The 24174-nt window shown below is 38.3% G+C and overlaps 1 protein-coding gene across 2 annotated transcripts in view; it reads left to right on the forward strand.

The window, feature by feature from the left end:
- Positions 1-24174, forward strand: part of KAT6A (lysine acetyltransferase 6A) — a 133506-nt gene that overhangs the window by 81404 nt on the left and 27928 nt on the right. For both annotated transcript variants that reach the window (XM_075556614.1, XM_075556615.1), the window contains exons 7-9: positions 510-826; positions 3250-3368; positions 17981-18096. In XM_075556614.1, the coding sequence (XP_075412729.1) occupies positions 510-826; positions 3250-3368; positions 17981-18096 (552 nt within the window). The remainder of the gene's footprint in view (positions 1-509; positions 827-3249; positions 3369-17980; positions 18097-24174) is intronic.

Here is a 24174-nt window from a genome sequence, read left to right on the forward strand (position 1 = left end):
GTACTGAGTCAAACTTAAGTATTTTTTTGTTTAAATAAAATGATCTTTTGACTTTCAATGAGTAATACATCCCTTGTGTTTAGAAGTAAACAGATCAACTCTTGAGTTGGTGCAAAGATGACGTATTATAGGATTTTATGCTTAGAAAATTCTTAGTTGTTTTCTGGCCCAACACTCATTGTAGAGATGAAGATACTGATGTTGAGGGAGAATGTGGTTTGCCCACGATGTACAGTTAATAAGTGGCAGATGTGTGACCCCAAAATGTCTTCTGATTTCTAGTCTAGGGTTCTTTTCACTATCAAGAATTAGGTTTCCTTTAAATAGAAGTCTTTATAATAATTTACTTTTCGTTTGTATACTATTTTTCGTTTACAACATATATTATTAACAATATAGATGATTTTAAAAAGTTGTAAGGTTATTTACTAATTATATATTATATAGAAATAAAAGCCTTATAACATTTTCTCTTTAATAGTTACCCTTTTCCCTGTTTGATCCTTTAGATCAAAAGGTCCCTTCAGCAAAGTCCGAACTGGCCCCGGAAGGGGTCGGAAACGTAAAATCACTGTCTCCAGCCCATCAGCATCGTCATCAGAAGAAGGATATTTAGAGCGAGTAGATGGCCTGGACGTCTGCAGTGATAGCGGTGTCCCCCTGAAGTTCAACAAGAAAACCAAAGGGCTCATTGACGGCCTTACCAAATTCTTCACCCCTTCCCCGGATGGGCGCAAAGCCCGAGGGGACGTGGTGGACTACTCTGAGCAATACAGAATCAGGAAAAAGGGCAACAGGAAATCAAGCACTTCAGAGTGGCCCACAGGTAAAAGTCTGTTCACTTAGAAACAAAAAGTTTTCCAAACGTGCATAACTTAAAATATGACTACCTTTCTAGAGTAAATTTACCTTTGATAATAAAATACTGGTTGTGGAACATATTATCCATAAGGTTTTAGATGGTGGCAAAGGTGATGACTGTGGTAGGAATTTAGAGTCTAGAGGGGAACTTGCAGAATAATCCAACAGGGGCAATTAGGCTAAAGGAAGTTGCTTTTTAAGGGTGAATCACAGACAATCTTTACAAGTCTTTGAGATGTCTAAAACTTGAGTCAAAGCTAACTTTACACTTCATAATTTACTATGTGCTTGCTTTATTCAAGTAAAGATATTGGAAGGTTTAGGATTGAATAAAATGCTGTTGATTTAAGCATATAAGGAAAGACCAAATATATGATGATATGATAAAAGTATTGGTTTTCTGTTTCTAGATTTGTCAAACATAGTTGTACTTTTTTATGGATTACACTTAAAAAGAGAGAAAGGGAGGGAATGAAGAAGAGAAACAGGAGGCCAGATGGAGAAAGTAAAAGAGAACTTCAGCTTTTTAAGACCTTCAGTACAGAAACAAAATTTTGTTTTAGCTGCCCATGTCACAAAAACTTAAAATAGTCTCACTGCTGTGCCTTGAGTTGAAAAATGCCTAACCTTATGATGGAATTAGAAAGGGGTTCAGGGAAAGTAGAAGGATGAAATTAAACACTTTTGGATCTTGGGGCCAGAGGTATAATGTCCCATTGGTAGGTGTGTGTTCACTGCTTCTTCATTCATGCTTATATAAGTAGCCACTTAGTAGTCTACTCCGGGAGAGGAGAGCCTCACTCAGGCCCTCCTTCTTAATGCTCCGTTGAGTGGTTTCCATCAGGACAGCAAATTTTTTAGTGTCACTAGATGCAGAGACCACAGGCAGACCCTGGTTGGAGCATGTTTATTTAAAAGCATGCAAGCCACTGAGACCAGGCTGAAAGAGTCTCAATGTGAAAACCTTAATGAAAGACATTTCTCGGTCAACCATGATTTGCACTGGGAATTATCAGAAAACATGCACTGCCAAGGTTTAGAAATTGTTGGAAAAATATAAAGTACATGCATATGGAGAACCAATATTGAGTTTTAGGCATTGGTGTGACCTGTAGTTTTGATGGACTTTGTCATTTTCTTTATGGATTGTAGAGTTTAAAGGCATAATTGATGTATTACCTCATAAAGTGCTACTGAATGCTTTATTAGAGGTGTGCCTGCATCCTTCTGTGCCATGCACTAGGGGGCATTAAAGTCACAGAGTATCGTTAGAATTTTTAAAGTTTGGGAATACTGTAGTCCTTGTTTTTGGTTCCCCTGCCTCCTCCCACTTTTTTGTACTAAATAACAGCCTATACCCGCAGTTGATTAGAAAAGAACTCACTAATTGGTCTTTTCAGCCATACCCATACAAAGAAGACAGGATGTCATTAGCATTGTCATCGTGAAATCCAGAGGATGGTTATCTACACAATCCCCAAATCTTCCCTTCACTGATTTCGTTGCCCATTTGAGGAGGATGCATCATTTAGTGAATGATGATCTTAATTTCTCATATTTACCCACAGGTTTCCTCGGGTTTGTGGAGTTTGTTTCAAAAGGGCACCCAGAATGTGAGCGGAGCTAGTGCTTGCTGACGTCATCTTTTTGTTAGGATAAAAATGTATTGTCCTGGTGAAGACTGCAATCGTTGAACTTTTTCAAAGGAGCCAAATACCTCTGTTTAGTCCCTAGTTAATTAAAAATAGAAGGAAAAAACAGTCTTGCTTACACTAATACTTCTTCCTTAATGCCAAAGAAGGAAGAACTAATTGAATGTTGACATGTTCAATTCTTAACCAAGTGTCATATTCTTAACACTTCATCATGCGTGTTATACTCATTCCTTAGGTCTTCTTCCAGGCTCTCCTGGTGGCATAGTGGTCATGCATCGGGCACTTTGAAACCACCCACTGCTCCAAGGGAGAAGGATGAGGCTTTCTGTTCCCATAGTGACAGTGTTGGCAACCCACCGGGGCCGTTCTACTCTGCCCCATAGGGTCACTGTGAGTCAAAATTCCATGGCAGTGAGTTTGAAGGTTTTTTGAGGCCCTCATCCCATCTGGTTTTGTATATATCATAATATATTAAAATACAGTATCTTCTAAGTTAAAATGTAGTTAGGTTATTTTTTTTAAGGAAGCTTTTAGAATTCAGGACTTCTACTAACATACATAAAATAGATACACCTTTATTGAAAACGAGCTAGGAAACAGCTGGATGCCGCATATGTTACAGAAACAGTGTCAGGGTCTTCAACTTGAAATAAATACCTTTGAGCTGTTTTCTAGTGCATGTATCAAGCTACCTAGAATACTAATAACATGTGAGCTCTTTCTTTATGTGTAGACAATCAGGATGGCTGGGATGGCAAGCAAGAAAGTGAAGAACGGCTTTTTGGGAGCCAGGAAATCATGACTGAGAAAGATATGGAGCTGTTTCGTGATATCCAGGAACAAGCACTTCAGGTGAGGTTGAATATTTAAGTTGGGCAAATCGAGCTTTTGTTTATGGGTCAGAAACCAGATCAGTTAGATTGTGGGTTAAATAATGGAGCCATTTGAGCTGCAAGCAGGTATGACTTATGGGTAGAATTGTTGTGATGCTTAGTGTGTTCCTTTCAAGTTCACGATGGCGGCCTTGGTTTTGCAGGTGAACTTTGACTGTTGGTTTTAAACGAGCTATATGGATTTATTTTTTTCTTTCTTAAATATTTGGAATAGGTTGGAACTTGAACTGAAAAAGGAATCAAGAAGCTTCTCTGGAGTGATAAAGCACCCATATTCATTAGTTCAAGAAATGCTATGTAGTGCTTCTCCCGTTTGGTGTACTTGGCAATATTTAAGTGTGCCAAATGGTGAAGATGCCAAAATGAAGGATAAAAGTCCTTCCTTTAAGAGATACTTGTGAATTAATAATTAAGTCAGTGTGAACAGTACAAAAAAACCATAAGGTGTTTTTGGGGTAAGATGGGAGCGAGCATCTGCCTCAGCCTCTAGAGGCCAGTGAAGGAAGACTTCATTGGAGGGAAATAGGATGAGCCTGTTTTCAAAGATCTGTAGCAGCTTATCAGGATGATAAACCAAAATAATCAAAAGGAAATATAAGTGCCAAGTCTTGAAAGTGGGGAGACATGCTGAATTGTGTGAATTAAAGTGGTTTAGGATAAAGAACAGAGTATGTGAAGAATGGCAGGCGGTGATTTGGAAGAGTTGGCAGGGTGCTATGTCAGAAAAGCTCTTCTAGAGTGTACCAAGACTGAGGTGAGGGCTCTTACACCTTCCAAAAGAATAGTATGTCTTTGTATTAAGAGACCCAATGGTAAATAGACTGTGTCTTGAAAGTTAAAACCAGTGTAAACACTGAGTAAGCACTATCATGTTGCGCTTTACGAAGTATTGGCTTTGAGTCGGGTGGATCAGGGATCAAGTCTTAGTCCTGCATTTAGTAACTACTACTTTGGGCAAGTTGTTTATTTCTCAAGACTTGTTTTCTTTCCTACCAGTAAGTAAAACAAAATTATATGTGCAATAGTGAACGCTACATGAAGCTTACAAGAGAGGGTAATTATCTCTTCCTGATTGGAGCATACATGTACCCCCCCACCCCCAACTGCTAAAAAAAATAAGTTGTCAGTATAATGATAATAACCCTTTACCTCTAAATATTTGTATTTCTTTTTTAAAAAGACTTATCTGGAGGCACAGATAGTCCAAAAGTCTTTATATGAGTGTCCAGTTCATACAGACACATGTTTATTCTAAACAGCCCGTGTAAACATGTTTCTGCAATCAGTGGATGGCTGCCAACAAGTGCTCTCAGTAATGCATTCAGTCTCATAGGGTGCCTGCAAAAAGAGGTCTCATCAAAATAATGGCTTCTGAGGGGATCTGCTGGGCCAGTTCAATTCAAAGTAGAGAGGTCAGCTTCGAAGGTTGTGGTGACCTCTTGAGATTCCAAAGGCATAATCTCAATAGGTTTTTTTTAGGATATAGTGCAATCAAGAGAGTTTATTATGAAGAAACATTACGAAAATAGAAAACTGCATCGGTGAGAAAAAGGTCAGGAAAGTGGTACAGAGAAATTTTTAAAAAATCAATCTTCAAGGGTAGCAAGGGTTATCTTAGGAGAATTTCCTTGGGAAACCTTACCCATCCACCCTACAGACCTGATATTACTCCTTCAAACTTCTTTTTGTACCCTCGACAAAAAACATTTACTATAAACACAGTTTGAGTCCTTCAAGGATGCCCACTGGCTTTTAAAATTTTCCATGTTGTCAACCTAAGAGCACAGAAGTCTCAGAGAGAAGGAAACGCTGCCTTCAGAAGTACATATACCTACATGGACGGTAACCCTGAGAAAGAATAGCTTCACAGTTTTATATTTTTGTCTGTTAAAGGTTTCTATGAGTAAGCAGCAATACCTTTGACATCTTTGTACTGCTTAAAAGTAGGACATGGGTAAAATTCACTATTTAAACTTTTTATTGTGACTTGGCTCAAATTTCGCAACAAATTTGGTTTTGACAACTTAGTGATTTCAATCTCCACTTCTGAGCTTTACCCCAGGAGAGGTTTTTCCTTTCCAGTACTGGGCGTTCGATCGTTCTGACGAGCGCAGCCCTTTCTGGTGTTAGAGTCCTGTTCCAGCCTAGAAGACCCGTGAGCAGTTCTGTGTCACATGGGGTTGCTGTGAGTAAGCATGTTCAGGAGACATAGCAACAACAGCGAGGTTCTGGCATTCAGCTGAAAAGTGGGCCACAGGCACGCACTGCTTTCCAAGCTCTAAAGCTCTGCTTGCTTTTTCTATGAAAGCATTTCCCACTCCTTGAATATACATTTTTCTAGAGTGTAATTAATTGCCTTCCTTGAGTGCAAGAACCTTTCTGTTTTTGTTCCCGCTGCATACCGAGTACTTGGAATACAGTAAGTGTTCAGTAAATGCTTGTTTAATGAATGGAAGTTTGAATGCAGTGGAAGCTGGAAGAGGAGTGGGAAGAGAAAACTGACTAGAGTGTGCTAAAAGGAATGCTGAATCATGCTAAGTATAGAGTGACAGTACTAATCTGCAGAATTGTGCGTTTTCTGATCCTCTGTGTATGTATCTGGTACTCCGGAAGTGAGAAAGAGTGGAAATCTAATTTACACTTATTGTCATTGGCAGTGTACTAACATTCTGATGATTGTATATGTCTCTCTCATCATCATTTATTTAATATTCATTGTGCCTGGCCTTGTACTAGAGTTTTGCTGTTGCTACAGCTTTTATATGTCATTGAATCAGTTCTTCTCTAACAAGCCCGTGATATACAGTAGAACTGTTCCCGTAAGGTTTTCTGGGCTGTAATTGTTAAGGAAGCAGATTGCCTGATCTTTCTCCTTTGGAGCCCCGGGGCGTCGGGAGTGGTGGTGGTTCAAGCTGACAACCTTTTGGTTAGTAGTCAAGTGTTTACAGAGTTAACAAAAAGATAGTGATTCTGACTTTATAGTGTTTTCAATCTCCTAACCGCAACAGTAATATTTATGTGAATACAATTACAGACTGATAAGTGGTATGAAGAAAAGAAGAGTGCTGTGAGAAATTATAACATAATCCTGATCTAGATTGCTCGAGGTTGGGGTTGGTGGGTGTGTGAGACAGGAAGGCTCTTCTGGGAATTACTGATTCACAGAGGCTGAAAGATTACTAGAAAGTCAGCAAAGGTACACAATAGAGAAAAGGATGTTCTAAACACAGAAGGGTTGTCTGTGTGAACTTCTTGTGGAACAGAAAGAAAGCATTGGGAGCCCTACTTTTACAACTGTTAAGCTACTAATTGAAAGTCTGGCAGTTCGAACCCTCCAAGGTGCTCTGGGGAAAGAACTAGAGACCTGCCACGTTCATACAGAAAATCCAGTGGGGTCACTGTGTGTCAAGATCAACCCCACATCACCTACTTAGTCATTGTGTTAATCTTGAGATACCAGGATTATAAGATAGCCCATGACTTTGTAGGTTTCTTTATCGTGGATTGATACCTTTGTAATACTAGTAAATACTGTAATACTGATAAAATTCAGGAATGAGAAGTGAGGGGGCTGTTTAGGAGTCTTAAGACATGTATTTTAATATTTATTTATTTTGCTTGTGAATTGGTTGAAGGCTTACAGAACAAACCCATTTTTCATTCACATTTTGTTGTATGTCATTGATTGTAATCCTCACACCATGATATCATTTATCCTAACCTACTTTCTTCCTTATTTCCTGTTCCTCTTTCTCCTCCTTCCCTACCTTTTCATGCCTCCTGAACTTTATCCTTGGACACATGCTACCCTTTGGATCTCAAATGGTTGATTGTTCTTCAGAGTGCTATCTCCTCTTAATGTTCTCATTCCCCTAATAGACCTATTGTTTGGCTGAAAGTTAAAGCCACTGGAATGAGTTCAGTTGTAGACCGGATAGGTGACATCCTAGTTTCAAGGGTCCCAGCAGTTTCTACCCAACCAGTAAGTCTTGTCTTCTTTTGTATGATGTTAAGTTTTTCCACATTTTTTTCCTCCACTCTACCCAGCACCACCTATGTGGTACTTTTTAGAGTGGTTGGTAGTGTGGTATTTGGGCACCATCTAGTTCTTCTGGTCTCAGGGTTGTGGAAGCAGAAGTTCAAGTGGTCCTTTAATCTACCAGGACTAATGATTTCCAGATGCCTTAGACACTCTTCTTTCTTTTTAGCAACAAATAGTTGTACCCTACATGGCTGCTCACAAGCTGCTGCTATTTATTTGGGTTTATTGATTTCATGATTTAGGACTGTAAAAACAAACCAATTGCCATCCAATCAGTTCCAACTCAGAACAATTATTTAGAACAGACTAGAACTGCCCTAGTGGGTTCTCAAGGCTCTCTGTGATCTCTATGAATACAGACTAAGTATTTTTCTATTGGAGAGGAACTGGTCAGTCGAAACTGCCAACTTTATGGTTAGCAGCCAAGTAATTAACCACCCACTGTACAGTAAGACTTTTGTGATTTAGCACAACTTCTCTGAATATTGAGGAGCTCTAGTGGCGTAGTAGTTTATATATTGAGCTACAAATCATAAGACCAGCGGTTCAAATACCCAGTTGGATACAGATAGGAGAAAGACTGTTAACTCCTGTGAATATTTAAGTCTTGGAAACCCAAAGGAACAGTTGTGTGCTGTCCTGTAGTGTTACTGTGAGTCGAGAGTCAGTTGGATAGCAGCGAGTTTGGTTTTAGTTTATCAAGGTAATGGTTAAGGTAATAGTTATTTATTAAGGTAGTGGTTAGGAGCCTAAGTACTAAGTTAGCTTCTGTGGGTTTAAATCTAGTCTTTGCTGGATGGTTTTGGTGCCTAAGTTTCTCCAAAGGATTGAAAGAGTTGATATTTACAAAGCATTTAGGGACGCACACATATACACAGTAAAAACTAGACAAATGTGACCTCTTGTTAGTTGCCTTAGTGTCCGCTGCTTGGAATACAGAGGCAACTAGAAAATGCATCTCTGCCCTCCGGTAGCTCTTTGTCTAGTTGAGAAGATCTTTATGAACAAATAATTAAACCCATGTGGTTACTTATAGGTGCCTTTTTATTGTGTGCCAAGTACTATGATAAGCATTGAATAAAACCTTGTTATTATTTGTCCTGATTGTCCAGGTGAAGAAATTGAACCTTTAGAATGATGATCTTTCTCAAGATTTTACAGTTTTCAAGTGTCAGAGCCAGTATTTTAATCCCTGCAGTCTAACTTAAAGACTGTTAGTTATGATGTAATATGGCCATAGAGATATTCATAAGATGCTATGGCAATAACAGGCAGATGTCTTCATAGAGGAGGTAATGCTTGATCAGTGTGTTGAAGGAATTGGTAAGACTACTATTTGGATAAGAGGAGAAAAACATTTCAAATGGAGAAAACCGTTTGAGTATAAATGACTTTGTTCAATCTTGGTGCTGCAAGCCCTTGTTTGACTAGACTCCAAGCAAGAACTGAGTTGGAAAGTATGAATCCGTTCATGTTAAGGTGCTTGTATTTATCTTAGTTAAAACAGCTCTTAAAGTAGTTAAATTGCTCTTGAGCTACTGAGAATTTTTTTTAATGATGACATGAGTATTTACATTTTGGAAATTTATCTCTGGATTGGAGGCCTTGATGGTACTCTTGGTTAAGCGTTATACTGCTAACTACAAGGTTACTGGTTTGAACCTACCAGCTACTCCTTGAGAGAAAGATGAGACTATCTGTTCCTGTAAAGCAGTGGTTCTCAACGACCCTTTCACAAGTGTCGTCCGATTCATAACACTAGCAGAATTACAGTTAAGAAGTAGAAACAAAATTAATTTTATGGTTGGGGGGGGGGTCACTACAACACGAGGAACTGTGTGAAAGGATCGTGGCATCAGGAAGCTTGAGAAGCACTGCTGTAAAGCTTGACAGCCTAAGAAAGCCTTCATAGGATCACTGCGTTGAAACTCATTGGCAGTGGGCTTGGGTTTTTGTAGTTGTTGAATCTGTGGTGAAGAGTGGACTGGAGAAGACCTGAACAAAAACTTCTATAACCCAACGATAACAATAGTTAGACGCGGAAATTGACTGCAGCCTACAAGAGGGATTCAAACATTGATGCAAAAGAATGTAATTAAAAGGCAATGAATTTTTTCTACAAGTTTTTTGAAGCCTTTTTGTATACGAAGGCAGAAGAGGAGATCAGGGTAGTTTTTAAAAAATCAAGATTTAAGCTAGAATGGAAAAGATGAGGTATTGGGTGGAAATTAGGGTTAACGAACTATAGAAATGATCCCTGAAAGTATAGTCTTGGGAATTGGGGTTAACAAAGTGGGAAGAATCAAGTAAATCTCCCAGGATCCTTCTAGTTTGAATAGATGATGCTTCTCAGTTGAGGAGTCCGGGAAGAGAAGCTTGTTTGCACAGAGGCAGAAACCATGCTTAGATAAATTGTGGGCTTATCTGACATCTAAAATGGAGAACTTTTGTCAACTGCTTTATGTGCTGATTTGGAGCTCAGAAGGGCTCCTCTTAGGAAACGTGCCAAGTTACCAGTACACGGTGACAGTTCAAGCCATCTAGATAGTAGTTGAAGTTAATATAGATGGGTTACCCATTCATGTAATGATAAGTAATATTTGTGGTTACCATGTATCAGTTACCAGCTACAGAAGTAAGTAAAACCTGTTTAAAAATCGATATTCTTAGAAGCTTGAGGTGTTACTGCAGTAGGGATAAGGTAAAATAAATGATGTGCTTTGTGGTAGTAATCATTATGCAGAAAATTTGGGGAAGGAAAGAGAATTCAGAGAGAGGATGGTGTGTGAAGTGTTCAAGTGAGAACTCTAGGGGCTTTCTAATATTTGGCAAGAAGACCTGAAGGAGGAGAGCGGATGAACTATGTGGGTATCAGGGAGAACAGTACACCAGGCAGGGGAGCAAAAGCAAAAAGAACCCCCCCCCCCCCGTATTTGCAAAACCCATGTGGTGGTGGAGTCAAGTGTAAGATGAAAAAATAGTGCATGAAGACAGGGAGAGAATAGGGGGGCCAGATTTTGTTGGGTCTCTTTGGCTTTCATAAGGACTTTGGCTTTTACTCCGGCTGAGACTTTAAAACACATACACACACACACAAAGTGCCATCGAGTGAATTCCGACGCATAGTGACCTTATATAGGGTTTCTGAGGCTTTGCAGCTCTTTATTGGGATAGACAGCCTCGTCGTTTTCTGCAGAGTGGCTGGTGGGTTTGAACTTCCAACTTTACAGTTAATGGTTATCACTTCCCCAACAACGCCCCCAAGGTTAAGTGGATTGTTGTTGCTCTTAAGTGACATTGAATCAATTACTACTCATTAGTGACCTTATGTACAACAGAATGAAACAGTGCCTAGTCCTGCACCCTCATCACAATTGTTACCATGTTCAAGCCCATCTTGGCAGCTACTATGTGAATTTATTGTGTCTAGGGTCTTCCTCTTGTGCTACCCCTTTACTTTTCCAAGCATGCTGTCCTTCTCCAGGGACTCGCCTCTCCTGACAACCTGCCCAAAGCATGTGAGTCAGAGTGTTGCTGTCCTTGCTTCTAAGGAGCATTCTGTCTATACTTCTGAGATAGATTTGTTCGTTGGTTTGGCAGTCTGTGGTACTCTTCCTTGGTCTTCCTCAACTTTCCCATGCATCTGAGGCAATTGAAAAATCCCATTGCTTGGGTCAGGCATACCCTAGTCTTCAAAGTAACATCCTTGCTTTTCAACACTATAAAGAGGTCATTGTGCAGTACAGCATTTGCTCTCTTTCAACTGCTATTTCCACGACAATTGATTGTGTATCCAAGGAAGATGAAATCTTTGACAACTTGAGTCTTTTCTCTACTTATCATTATCCTATTAGGAACTTTTAAATAATTTGGAAAATAGTGTCATGATAATAGAAGGATGGAGTTGTTCTTTAAGGACTTAGAAAACACAAAGGAACAGTTTGGGAGGAAGAAGATCAGGAGTTGACTTTGGACATAATACATTTGAGTTGTTTATGAAGCATTCAAAAAGAGTTGTCAAGTAAACAATTATCATATATCTGGGTTTCAAAAGTCACACCTGGGATAAGAATTTACATGCAGGACTCGTTAATGAGTAGGTGTTGTTTAAAGGATTTAGAAGCCAAATGGAAATGTTTCAAGAATGAAGGAGGAATCAACTGCCAAAAGGTCCAGGAACAGGACTGAAAAGCAGCCATAAGATAAAGTGGCATGGCAATCTTTTCACAAGACTTTTTATTGAGAATTGGTTGGAGGTTTATAGAACCAGATCACTTTTCCTTGCACTAATTCACGCACCGTTTGTTTCTTCTCATTGACCACAATCCCCACAGTGAAACAACACTTACCTCCCTCCTCCCTGTGTTTTCTATTTCTATTCTTCATCTCTTCTAACCTTACTGAAGTTGGTTCTTGGGTAAATGGTCCCCTTTTGATCTCAAATTGTTGATTATTCTAATGTGTGTACACCTCACTATTATTATTTCCTTTATAGACCTGTATTGTTTGGCTGAAAATTTAACATGGGGATCTTGACAAAAATTACCAGGATATATTAGTTGGGTTGAACGTATTACTGGAATGAATGGAAGACAATGAGAAAACATAATTGTTTTGTAGTAGTAATAAATGATGATGACTCTTTTGAAGTGTTTTTGCAATGAGAGCAGAAACACAGATAGCTGGATATCCCCACATTGCTTTGTCCTGTTCCGTCCTCACAATTATTGCTATGTTTAAGTCTCCTAGTGTACCCACTGTGACAGTCCATCTTGTTGAAGGTCTTTATTTCATGGACTGTCAAATATGATGTCCTTCTCCAGGGCACGATCCCTCCTGATAGTATGCCCGTTGTATGTGAAATGAAGTGTTACCATACTTCTAAGGAGCATTCTGGCTCTACTTCCTGCAAGACAGATTTGTTTTTTGTTCTGACAGCCCTATAGTATTTTCAGTATCCTTTGGCAACACCATTAATTCAAATGTATCAATGTATCCACTGTCTTCTTTGTTCCTTATCCAGCTTTCACATACATCTGAGGCAATTGAAAACACCATGGCTTGAGTCCTCAAAGAGACATCTTTGCTCTTTACTACTTTTCAATAATCTAGGGTAAAGAGAAGTCCTTATTTAAAGGAGGACGGAAATTGCTGGAATGATGTCTTTGAGCAGGCAAGAGAATGTCATCTGATGTCAAAGGGGAGAGGCATTAGTTTTCCATAGGAACATAACTTACCATCTGAACAAGGGGAGAAGAGCAGTCGTTAAAGCACTCAGTTGCTAACCAGCTCAGCAGTCTGAACCCACCAGTAGCTCTTGGGGAGAATGGTGTGACTTTTTTTCTGAAAATTGTAGTCTTAGAAACTTTAAGGGACGGTTTTACTCTGTCCTGTAGGGTTGCTGTGAATTGGAATCAACTTGGTGGCCGTGTGTTACGTTGTTACTGATTTGAATTAAGAAGTGGCAGTATATATAGGCACAGAGGGTACATTTACAGATGTGGTCATGGAGAAGCAAAGTTTAAGTATATATATAATCAATCAAAATGAGGTTACAATAAAGACCTTAAGTTGTGTAATAAGGGCATGAGGAGAGTGAAAAGTTGGTAGGATCACAGGATTTCATAACAGGAAAGGTAAGTGAGTTGACGACAATCCCATATGTTACCAGTATTTAATGGTAAAGACACTAAAACATGATTGAGTTGTATTGAGTTTAACCCGAAAAGCCACCTTCCCATTGAGTTGATTCCCATCATGATGACCCCATGTGTGTCAGAATAGCACTGTGCTTGATAGGGTTTCAGAGACCTATATTTCACCAGTGGATCACCAGATTTTTCTTCCAAGGAGCCTGTGAGGAGATTCAAACCATTAACCTTTTAGTTAACAGCTGAACACCTTAACCATTTGCACCATTTATGGACTCTTATGTGAGAGTAGAGATATAAAACTCAGAAGAAGGTTTCAAGAGACAAGAAGTCTATATACTCAGGCTTTTGTGGCTTAGCTGCATGTCACTCTTTATGTAGGCTTACAACTCTGCCCGCCTACGCACAATTCTGAAATGCAAAGAGCCCTAAATTAAAAAAAAAATTTTTTTTTTACATTGTTTTGTAGCAAGAGTTCTCCTTAGCCTGAACTCAGATGTTGACAGCTGATGTGAAGCTTGATCATCTTTACTTGTCCCAGTTTAGGTAGATACTCTTACCCTTTGCTCTAAAGAATCAATATGTCCGATTCTGGAGTCCTGCCCCCACCCTGTGTGGGCTGTTGATTTTATGTGAATATCAAGTCAGCAGTTACTGCTTTACGATCAGTAAACTCAGAATTCTAAAATATGTTCAATTCCAAGGCTTTTGTGTGGATGCCTAGATTAATCTGGAAAACACATTTCCATTTAAAAACAAACAGACAAAACCTGTAGCCTAAACAAATTAAGAACTGAGGGCTGTCTGTATTTTTCATCTCACCTCTCTCCACTTTGTTCTTTTCTTTCTCTTTCACACTTGCTATTTTTACCCCGAGTTTCTCTGTTTCTTTATGAATCTTCTGTTTTCAACTGTAAAATGAATATATTTTGTACTTTCAAGGATGATTTTGAGAATTAATTGAGATAACAACGAAAAGACTCAGCAATAAGGGTTCCACCAATGCAGATTCTCTATATTCCCCAAGTTCATGCGTTTTCTACTTTGGAGCATGTATGCTCATTACAGACCTCTTTCATCAGGTAACTTGGAATCCCTAGTGAACTGAAGTACTTTTTACTACTATGTTTCTATGGAGAATGTTCAAATACCTTAAATATAGCTCGTCTCTCTCCACATTCTCAGTCTGATGGCCATGGGGTGGTGTGGGAGGATTGGATGTTAGAGAACACCCTTCACTACTACCTCTAAATGTTCTCCAAAGCCCCACCCATCCCAGTGGGGAATGCTGAGGGAAGGAAGCCCAGAGAGAACAAATAAATGGAGGACAATGGAAGGGAGGCCTATTCTCCAGCCTTGGTTATTTTCCTGTTTATACCAGATTTGATAGTGGGGTACTCCGGGGAATGGTCTCTATATATTGGGGGTTGGAATTTGGTAAGCCATTTTATGGAGGGTGAATTCTTGTAGAAGAGTAATAATTTCTTTTTTCTTCAAACTGCTAGTAATAAAAAAGAATTATTATTTAAAAACAAAGGAGCCCCAAAAATAAAAGCAATAAAAATAAAGAGCCCTGGTGGCGGTAGTAGGTTGTGTAAGCATTGGGCTGCTACCCCAAGATCACCAATTCAACCCCACCAGCTGCTCCTTGGGAGAAAGATGAGGTTTTCTGTTTCCATAAAGATTCCTAGCCCCTGAACCCACGGGGACTGTTCCACTCTGTCCTGGAAGGCAGGTTTCTGAGTCAGAATTGGCTTGATGGTAGTACGTGGTTTTGTTTTTTGCTTTATCTAGAAATAGTCATATTTAATTTTTTCTTTTGGTTTAGCCCAATTACTAGTACTTTTAATGCTCCTCTCTCTTAGAGTAAAAGAACAATTCTGGCTTGTAATAGGCCATCATTTAAAGAATTTTGCATATTACAACGAAGAGTGAAAAAGTGGCATAACGAGTTAAAAAATTAAAAAGAACATTTTTCATTCTTGTATAAAGTACCTACAGCTTTGAGAAATTGCATGTTAGAGAGTATTTCGGCTGAAATTTAAAAAGGAAATGATCCAGTAAAGGTGACTTTGCTGTACAAAGGTGACAGTTTGTTTTTGGCAAGGACTGGGTTAATGGGGAGATTAGATGCAGCTGTTGGCTTCCTCAATGCGCAGCGTCTTGTTGCTTCTAAACCTTAGTGAACGGAAATGCACTGGCCCTTGAGGCTTGCAGAAGGGGGTTGGAGGTGGAGGAGGACCAGCAGCTGTGCTCATGTGCCAGAGCCTTTCACAGTGGTAAAGGGTGAGGGTAGGTGCAGGCAGTGGGGAAGTCTGCTGTGCATCTAGTTTTTTACCGACTTCTCCGGGCTGCTGGGATGTGCAAACAGCTATACTGGAACTGGATATCCACTTTCACTTCGGGCATCCGCCTGGAAGAAGGAAAGGCAGCTGATGGGAAAGCCCTCAGACACCAGGCAGTGCTACAGCAGGTGCTTGTTTTCAGCTCTCGTGCTTCCTAGTGAACCCTTGCCTCAGGAAGTTAGAGTTGCTTTATAATATTTGTTTTTTTCTGGTACTTTCTTACAGGCTGTTCTTGTTATTTAGAGCTATAAAGACGGGTGAAAAGATACTACTTTGGGGATTAGATACTAGATTCTAAGGTGTATTTTAAAGAACAGCCTTTTAAAAAGCCTTTTTTCAAAGTTCTGTTTTGATTTTGAGTCATGGAAAAATCTTACTGCATTTTAACCCAGTCTATATATCGCTTTATTGTTTTTGCATTAGAGGAAGCTCCATACTCCTTGATATAACAATTTATCCGGCGATTAAGAGAGGTTTGTCTTTTGTTTTGAGGTGTCTAAGCAAGGGCTTAAGGTTTCACTTGGCTATGTTCCAGTGTGAAAGCTGAGGTAAATCCCTTGGCCTTTCATAAGAGAGAACAGTGGGAAAGACCTGAGAGAGTGCTCAAATGAGCTGAGCTGAAAAGACCTCTCTCTTCCTGAGAGATGAATTTATGTACAACAATGAACAAATATATCTCATCTTTTAAAATTTTTGTTGTAAGGTATGTGTCTCTGTAGGCTCCAACAAATAACTTTCTATAATTTGTCATCTTTTAAGCAAAAAAAAAAAAAAAAACCCAGATAATTTTGAGTGTTCTTTTGATGAAGAGATACTAGTATTTTTATTTAACTAGGCTAAATTTTCAAGCTCTGTTTTTCTGAAGGCAGTATTTGTAGAGCATCCATGATACTCACACACATGAAGGTAAGTTATAAAGTATTTCTGTAAAATCATAGAAACCTTTATTAAACGAAAATATCAAAATATGAAGCTATTGTTTCTTAGCATGTCCTCCATCTAGGTCTGTACACTTTGGAAAGTGGTGTTCTCTCTCTTACCCTTCCCCGAAGAGTGACACCTTGTCAAACGGCAGTTTTGACGTCCCGGCGAACTCCGTTCGTGTTCCCTTTCCATGCTCTCTGAACTGGACAGCAAAAAGAAGCCTAACGGGGGCAAGATCATGACTGTAGGTAGGGTGGATGGAGTGAGGTTTCCTAATGAAATTCTCCTAGGACAGCCCTTGCTACCCTCCAAGAATGAGCAGGGATGGTTATGATGGGAAAATCCTGGGTGCCTTTTTCTCAATGGTGCAGTTTCCCATTTTCTTAAAACTTTATAACGATCCCTGTGATCATCCTGTGCCTTTCGAGAAAAACCTTCAAAATGATTTCTTTGGAATCCCCCCAGTCACTCTTAACGACTGAGCTGCCTTCCTTGCTTGGATTGCACTGGCCCAGCAGATCTCAGAAGCCACAGTTTTGATCGCACCTTTCTTATTTACAGCCACCGTCAGATGACTAAGACAGTGTGTGATTGAGAGGGTCCTGGTGTGCAGCCCTCCTCTGATCCCAGAGGCATGGTGGAACACATTTTGTTTAGAATAAAGCATGAATGGATGAACTAGAACCCTAGTAGCAATGCCTTTGGGTTTACCCCTACATAGATAACTCGTGTGCTTTTATACACATTTATTAATGAATCTGTTGCTATATTTGGCACAGAAAATCAAAGTGCCCTTGAGCTGATAGGTTAACTTAATCTTTCTAGTTTTTTTTTAGCAGTGGCATGTTTAAATTATTGGTACGGAGATCAAACTAATTATAAAGACTTAAAAGCTATATTTTTAGCTATATTTTTTTCTTGAAAAAATAGTTCTAATTATTCAGAAATGGAAGGGTCATCAAGATAGTTTTTAACTATAAATAAAAAGTAGTTAAAAAGCTGAAATGTATGTAACAAAGTGTTTTGTGAGCCAAATCTCTTCAGAACTGTTCATGAAGAGAAGTTTATGGACAGAATTTTATGAAAGCCCTTCGCTTGTTTTTTCGTATTCTTATATTCTTCTTAAATGTCTGTATTCTGAAACCAGGTAAACACTCTTCCTTCTGTGTGCCTTTATGTTCTATAGTTTTCTTTCGACCATATTCCACGGGATAGTAGATGAATAATCTGAACAACTGTACAGCAGCACCCCTACAGTAAACTATTTTTGGTCCTTTATCTTCAAAATACCAGTAATTTTTCTTTAATACCTGAATTGGTAAGAAAGCCAGTTTCGTCGGAGAAGTTACTTGCAGTGGTATTTATTCAGTGTGATATGGTTCTAAGAGATTCACTAGCATTTGTGGTCTTCATTTGGGTGTTCAAAGGAAGGTACAACTGATCTAAAAACTTGCTAGTTTCTACCCCACACCCACCCCTTTAAAAATTTGTTTTTCTTTCTTTGGTTCTTTTCTAGAATCTTGAGAAGCCAACATTTAGGATCAGATTTTAAAAAAATCTATTTCCGTATTGCACTTTAACATTTCTAATGTGTTTCTTGATTGCACAGAAAGTTGGAGTGACTGGCCCGCCTGACCCACAGGTCCGCTGTCCCTCTGTCATTGAGTTTGGGAAGTATGAAATTCACACCTGGTACTCCTCCCCGTATCCTCAAGAATACTCACGGTATGTCTGAGAGACCTTTGACCTTCTATTTTCAAGTTCATAGAACACTAGAAGTAGGACCTTGAAAATCTTTTCGTCTAGATAATTTTATTGCATTTGATTAAATGGTAAACTTTTAAAAGTTCACAATGGCAGCATGCTTTGGGTAGCCACTTAATCCAAGTTGAATTTAAATGTTCTTTTTTGGTAACCTGTCCAAAATCTGTTCTCTAAAATTAGAAGCCTGACACATGATCAAAATGAAAAGGGAATGGCTTTCCTTTACGAGAATTTTACCTTTACTCATCATACTAAGAATTTTTAAAATCTTATATTTAATTAAGAAGAAATGTATAGTTTCACCTGAGTAGCATATGAATTTTTTAAAAATTTAACTAACTGATTTGTTTTCTCAGGAATAGTTGGACAAACAGACCCAAAAGTACATTATGTCTCAATATATATCTTTGGTTTCTATATATTCCAGTTTACCTTATTTTCTAAAGATCAAGCACTCGTTTCTTGAGAAGCGTATGCTTACTGGTGCCAGATAGTTTATGAGCCGGCTCTGCCATTTATAAACCAATCAGCACTCGCGTATCCCAGATTTCTCATCTGTAAAATGGGAAGGAGTCATAATAGTACTTAACTTCAAAGGGTTATTATGAACATCGAATGCCTTAAAAACAGGTATATCTCTTCGAAGATGGTTAGTCCTCAATAATATCTACTACTACTATCATTAGTTTTTCTCCTAGAGTTGACATTAAGAGAAATACAATTTTATATTTGATTCAAAAACAATAAGACATTGTTTTATCATTTGAAGACCATCTTTAATCTGTAAAATACTTATACCTCAGTTTCTCATTTAAGAGAATGTTTCCATAATAAAAAAGTCAGTCTGCTCTCTGAGTGGTGCACTGTTCAAAGTACTTTTGTCATACGTTTTATAGGTTAGCATTGCCTGTCCAAAATAGCAGCAAAAATAATGATGGATATAAAGAAGCTAGCTTACCAGTTAACTCCCAGCTTCTTGGAGATAACGTATATGAAAACCATGTTATATTCTGTAAAGAACTAAATAAATGTGGTCATTATTTGCTGCTATTTTGGACAGGTAATGCTAATAGGTAAAATGTTCTTTACAGCGTGCCTTAATCTATGTTATTTCCAAGAAGCTGGGAATTAACTGGTCTAGTAGTTAAAAAGAGAGAGATCTTGCTGGCAAAGTGGACTATGTGTTAGGGTGCTAACTGCAAAGCCAGCAGTTTGAAACCAGCTATTTGCTGTAGCCTTAATTACTGTGCTAGATCTTTAAGGTCCCACTCTAGTTCAAGACATATAAGCAGTTAACTTGAGTATGTCAAGAGAAGGTTAATAAATTGTATACGTATAAATAGAAGGCAGGATATTTCTCAAATACCTGTTCCCCAAACCCTGAATCCACTATTATCAAGCCAATATCTGCTCATACAAACTCAGATATTCAAAATATTTCATCAGTTCTGGGAAGCCTAGATTCCATAGAATTGAGTAGACATACCCTGAGAAATTAATTTCTTCATCAAGTTTAAAATATGATTATCTTTTCTTCTTCTTCTTCTTCTTTTTTTTTTTTTTTAGTGAGCTCTTTGCAAACTATCCAAACCACAGGACCTCTCAATCTAAAAAAGAAAGTTAGTTCAATGTGTGTATTGTCTGGTTCCGCTGTCGTTTAGATAGATTGAAACCGCAGGCACCTTGTTCTTTCTATTCAAGATAAGAACAGGAAATTAATTAAGTCAAAAATGGAACTAGAGAACCACTGTCCACACAGACTTTTCAGAGTATGGTGAGAATGGATCTCTGAGGCTTTTGTCTTTTATGACAGTAAAATAGTTCAATGGAAAGTTTAATTTTGTTCCTTGTGACCAGAATCTGATTTATTTGAGGGAATTTTGTTGAGTTGTAAAGGAATAAGCATTTCCAGTAACAAAAATTATAATATAATAAAAAGCAGAAGGATAGTGGAAACTCTTAAATTCATCAGCTTCCTTAACCAGAATTTTAGGCATTTCCTATACATTTCTTTGTCATCATGGAGTTTCTTGAATTTTCTCTAAAAGTCCTGTAAACGTTAAAACAAGTTTTTCTGTGTCCATAATCCTTTTTGTTATATTTTTGTTTCCTGCTACATTTACATGGGAACTTCAAGAAGCAGGTGGAAGTTTTTCATTATTTTATTCCATTTATCCATGAACTTTTTGAAGCCCCCTCATATTTAATGAAGTGAACTTAGACCTATTTTATTTTAGGTCTAAGTTTCTTTGATTTCACTCTTGAAATGTTTGCTAAAATCTTACATTTTCCAAATAATAAATTCTTAATGCTGTCAAAACCTATTAATTATTCTGTTCTAAATTATAGTTTAAATATTCCAAGTCCCAAAGCATATGAGGATAGGACAGTTGAACCAGTAAGAAAGAAAAGAAGGGATCACAAGGGGAAAAATCTTTGGGGTAAACAAGGTTTATGCTATCGGAGTCTCTCTTAAGATCCAGATATTTACATGTATGCTGTGCATTAAGTGATGGTGCATGCCTAGCTTTAAAGAACAAACCAGCCATGAAGCAACATCACTACCTCATTGGAGTAGTCTGCCTAAATCTCAGACCTTGAGGAGTGTATAAGATAGAGTTTTAACTACACACATCTGTACGTGGGCCATGTGATGCTGACACAAGTCAGACAGGTTCATAGACATGTGCTTAATTTTATAATAACCTCTTTGCTGTGAACTTATACTGGATTCTACGAGGCAAATTCCCATGCAATTGGGTAGCTGGTGAAGTTTCCTTTGCCTTTTGGCCCTGTTCTTGACTTGATTTGATGCCCAGGTTATGTATCTAGCCCAGTTACCTGAAGAAGAAACGGAATAGAATCATTACGATCTTACGCTTTTAAATGATATGGTTAAATGGATGAAAAGAGAATAAAAAGCACCATAATCATAAATAATAGCAGTACAGTTACCATTTATTGAGTTTGACACCAGGCTGACCATCTCTGGAGTAGCTCTGTGAGATGAATATTACTAACTTTATTCCACAGATTAGGGTCCACAAAGGGTGAACTAACGGTTTCAAAACCATACAGCATATAAGTGGCAAAACTGAGATTTAAAGCTACCTTTTTTCTTATCACAAAGCCATGACCTTGACCACTGTGCATGTGCTACTCCTTATAGCATGTTTGTACCTTAATCTTTGATTTTCGTATATTCTTTAATCATCCTATTATATTTTTACAAGTTCACCAATTATAAAGCCCGCACACACTGCTACCATCTTGAGTCAAGTTAGAAAATAAAAAAACAGAAGAAGAAAATTTCTAGAAAGAGTTGTTGCATTATCCAAAAGGCAAGGGAAGCAGTGCTTCCAAAGCAAAGTGGCTGAGACCACTTGGACTTTACAAGCTGGGTATCAGCATGGTGGCAGGCTTTAGAATACATGCCATATCCCATGATGCTACTGATCAGAACAAGGATACATCTTCTTGAGAGCTAGGGCTTATGTGCTGGCAGGAAGATGACGAAAAGCAGCACCTGGTGCCAGTGAGTATTTGTGACTTGCACAATTGCGTCTCATTTCCTGTGGACTTAAAGTCTTTCTATAGGACTTACTTTTTCAATTAAAGAAGTGGAGCTACTTGTATGACTTCTTGAAGAAACCTTTCATTTTTCCACTAGCTTTACCAGATAATTCCCCTCAGACTCCCATCATCCTCCCAGTCAGCTTGGTTATAATAAAGTAAGGGGATGGCGTGAAAGCTTCCAATGAGAATTGGATTGGAATCAAGTAGATCATAGTGTTTGCTTTTATTTTCATATAAGTTTTGCTAAAGTTGTTTCCCCCCTCAACTGTCAATAAAATGTCATAGATCTTGCTGTTTTAGGGAAGGTAGTGTAAAACCATAATTTACCAGAGAAGAACCTGGCAGTAATTTTCTCAGAGATTTTATTTCTTTTGTACTTTTCTTGAGCACTTGGCTTCCTGCTGGGGCTTAAGCAAAAATAAAACAAGATGAGGCTTTCTCATACTAACTCTTAGGAAATAAATTTGTACTTCATTTCTGTGTCTCCATGAAACCTAAATATAAAATTGGACTAATTTAAAGCTGGCATTTATTTTTACAAAAATGTCTAAAGGTAATGTCTGTTGCTGATTTTTTGTTTTGTTTTGTTTCTATTTTATTTTCAGAGACCATAGTCAAGTTTAGATTTTCAGATTCACATGAGAGGAAGTACTTAGTTGTAATACTTAGCTCTCAAAGTGAAACTGCCCTCAAGACTTCTTACTTCTTTGTCTTCATGTTGTGACAAGTTCAAATTTCTTACTCAGAATTTAACACTTCTAAAAGAAAGATAATGAGCATAATTGGAAGAGTAATGCTATTCAATTATAGTTACCTAGGTTGGTTTTCATCCTTCTAATCTTCCTTTTGAGAAAAAAATCATTAAAAATACAAGATATTCAGAACACTGTTCATTATGGGTCCCTTTAAGACTCAGTTCTAGTCAGTTTTCATGCATCTAGTGCCACTTTATTTTTATTTATTTTTAATAAATCATTTTATTGGGGCTCATACAACTCTTATCACAATCCATATATACATCAGTTGAGTAAAGCACCCTGTCTAGTGCCTCTTTAGATGATGATGTTCATGGTTGGGATGATTTCATTTTAAGATTTGTCATTCTTGGCTCTTGCTTTTTTTACTTTATAACACCAATCACTATTTTGGAATTGCTTTTATATTAGTAATATAATTTTGGCTTGTGCATATAGCATTTTGTTTCATAAGTTCACCATTGGAGAGACATTAATAGAGTGTTAAATGTTTTGGGGTTTTAAAAAAAATCAATTTATTAGGGCTCATACAACTCTTATCACAATCCATACATCGTGTCAAGCACATTTGTACATTTGTTGCCATCATTCTCAAAACATTTACTTTCTACTAGAGCCCTTGGTATCAACTCCTCAATTTTCCCCCTCCCTCATGAACACTTGATCATTTATAAGTTATTATTATTTTGTCATGTCTTACACTGTCCGATGTCTCCCTTTGCCCACTTTTCTGGTGTCCATCCCCCCAGGGAGGGGGTTATATGCAGATTCTTTTAATCAGTTCCCCCTTTCTACCCTACCTTCCCTCGACCCTCCTAGTATTGCTACTTTCACCACTGGTCCTGAGGAGTCCATCTGTCCTGGATTCCCTGTGTTTCAAGTTCCTATCTGTACCAATGTACATCCTCTGGTCTAGGCGAATTTGTAAGTTAGAATTTGGTCTATGGTAGTTGGGGGAAGAAAGCATTTAGGAACTAGAGGAAACTTGTTTGTTTCATCATTGCTACACTGTACCCTGACTGGCTCATCTCCTCCCCACGACCCCTCTGTAAGGGGATGTGCAGTTGTCTACAGATGGTTTTGGGTCCCCAATCTGTACTCATCCTCATTGACAATTATATGATATTTTGTTCTTTGATGCCGGATAACTGATCCTTTCGACACCTTGTGATCACACAGGCTGGTGTGCTTCTTCCATGTGGGCTTTATTGCTTCTGAGTTAGATGGCCACTTGTTTATTTACCTTCAAGCCTTTAAGACCCCAGATGCTATATCTATTGATAGCCGTGCACCACCAACTTTCTTCACCACATTTGCTTATGCACCCGCTTTGTCTACAGCGATTGTGTAGGGATGGTGAGCATCATAGAATGCCAGTTTAAGTCACAAAGTATTCCTGTATTGAGGGAGTACTTGAGGCCCCATGTCCATCTGTTTACTTAATACTACACTTATAGTTCTATTTCCCCATCATATATAAATATATTTACATATGTACATGCCCTTATTTAGACCTCTATAAATGCCCTTTGCCTTCTAGTTCTTTCCTGTATTTCCTTCTACTTACCTCTTGTCCCACTATCATGCTCAGCCTTCATTTGGTTTTCAGTAATTCGTCTCAGTTACATTGCCCTTGATCAAGCCCTACCAGGTCTCTTAACACCCTCCTCACCACCTGTTTTGGATCACTTGTTGTTCTCTTGTCTCT

The sequence above is a fragment of the Tenrec ecaudatus genome, chromosome 8, assembly GCF_050624435.1.
Source record: "Tenrec ecaudatus isolate mTenEca1 chromosome 8, mTenEca1.hap1, whole genome shotgun sequence".
NCBI classification, from domain to species: Eukaryota; Metazoa; Chordata; class Mammalia; order Afrosoricida; family Tenrecidae; genus Tenrec; species Tenrec ecaudatus.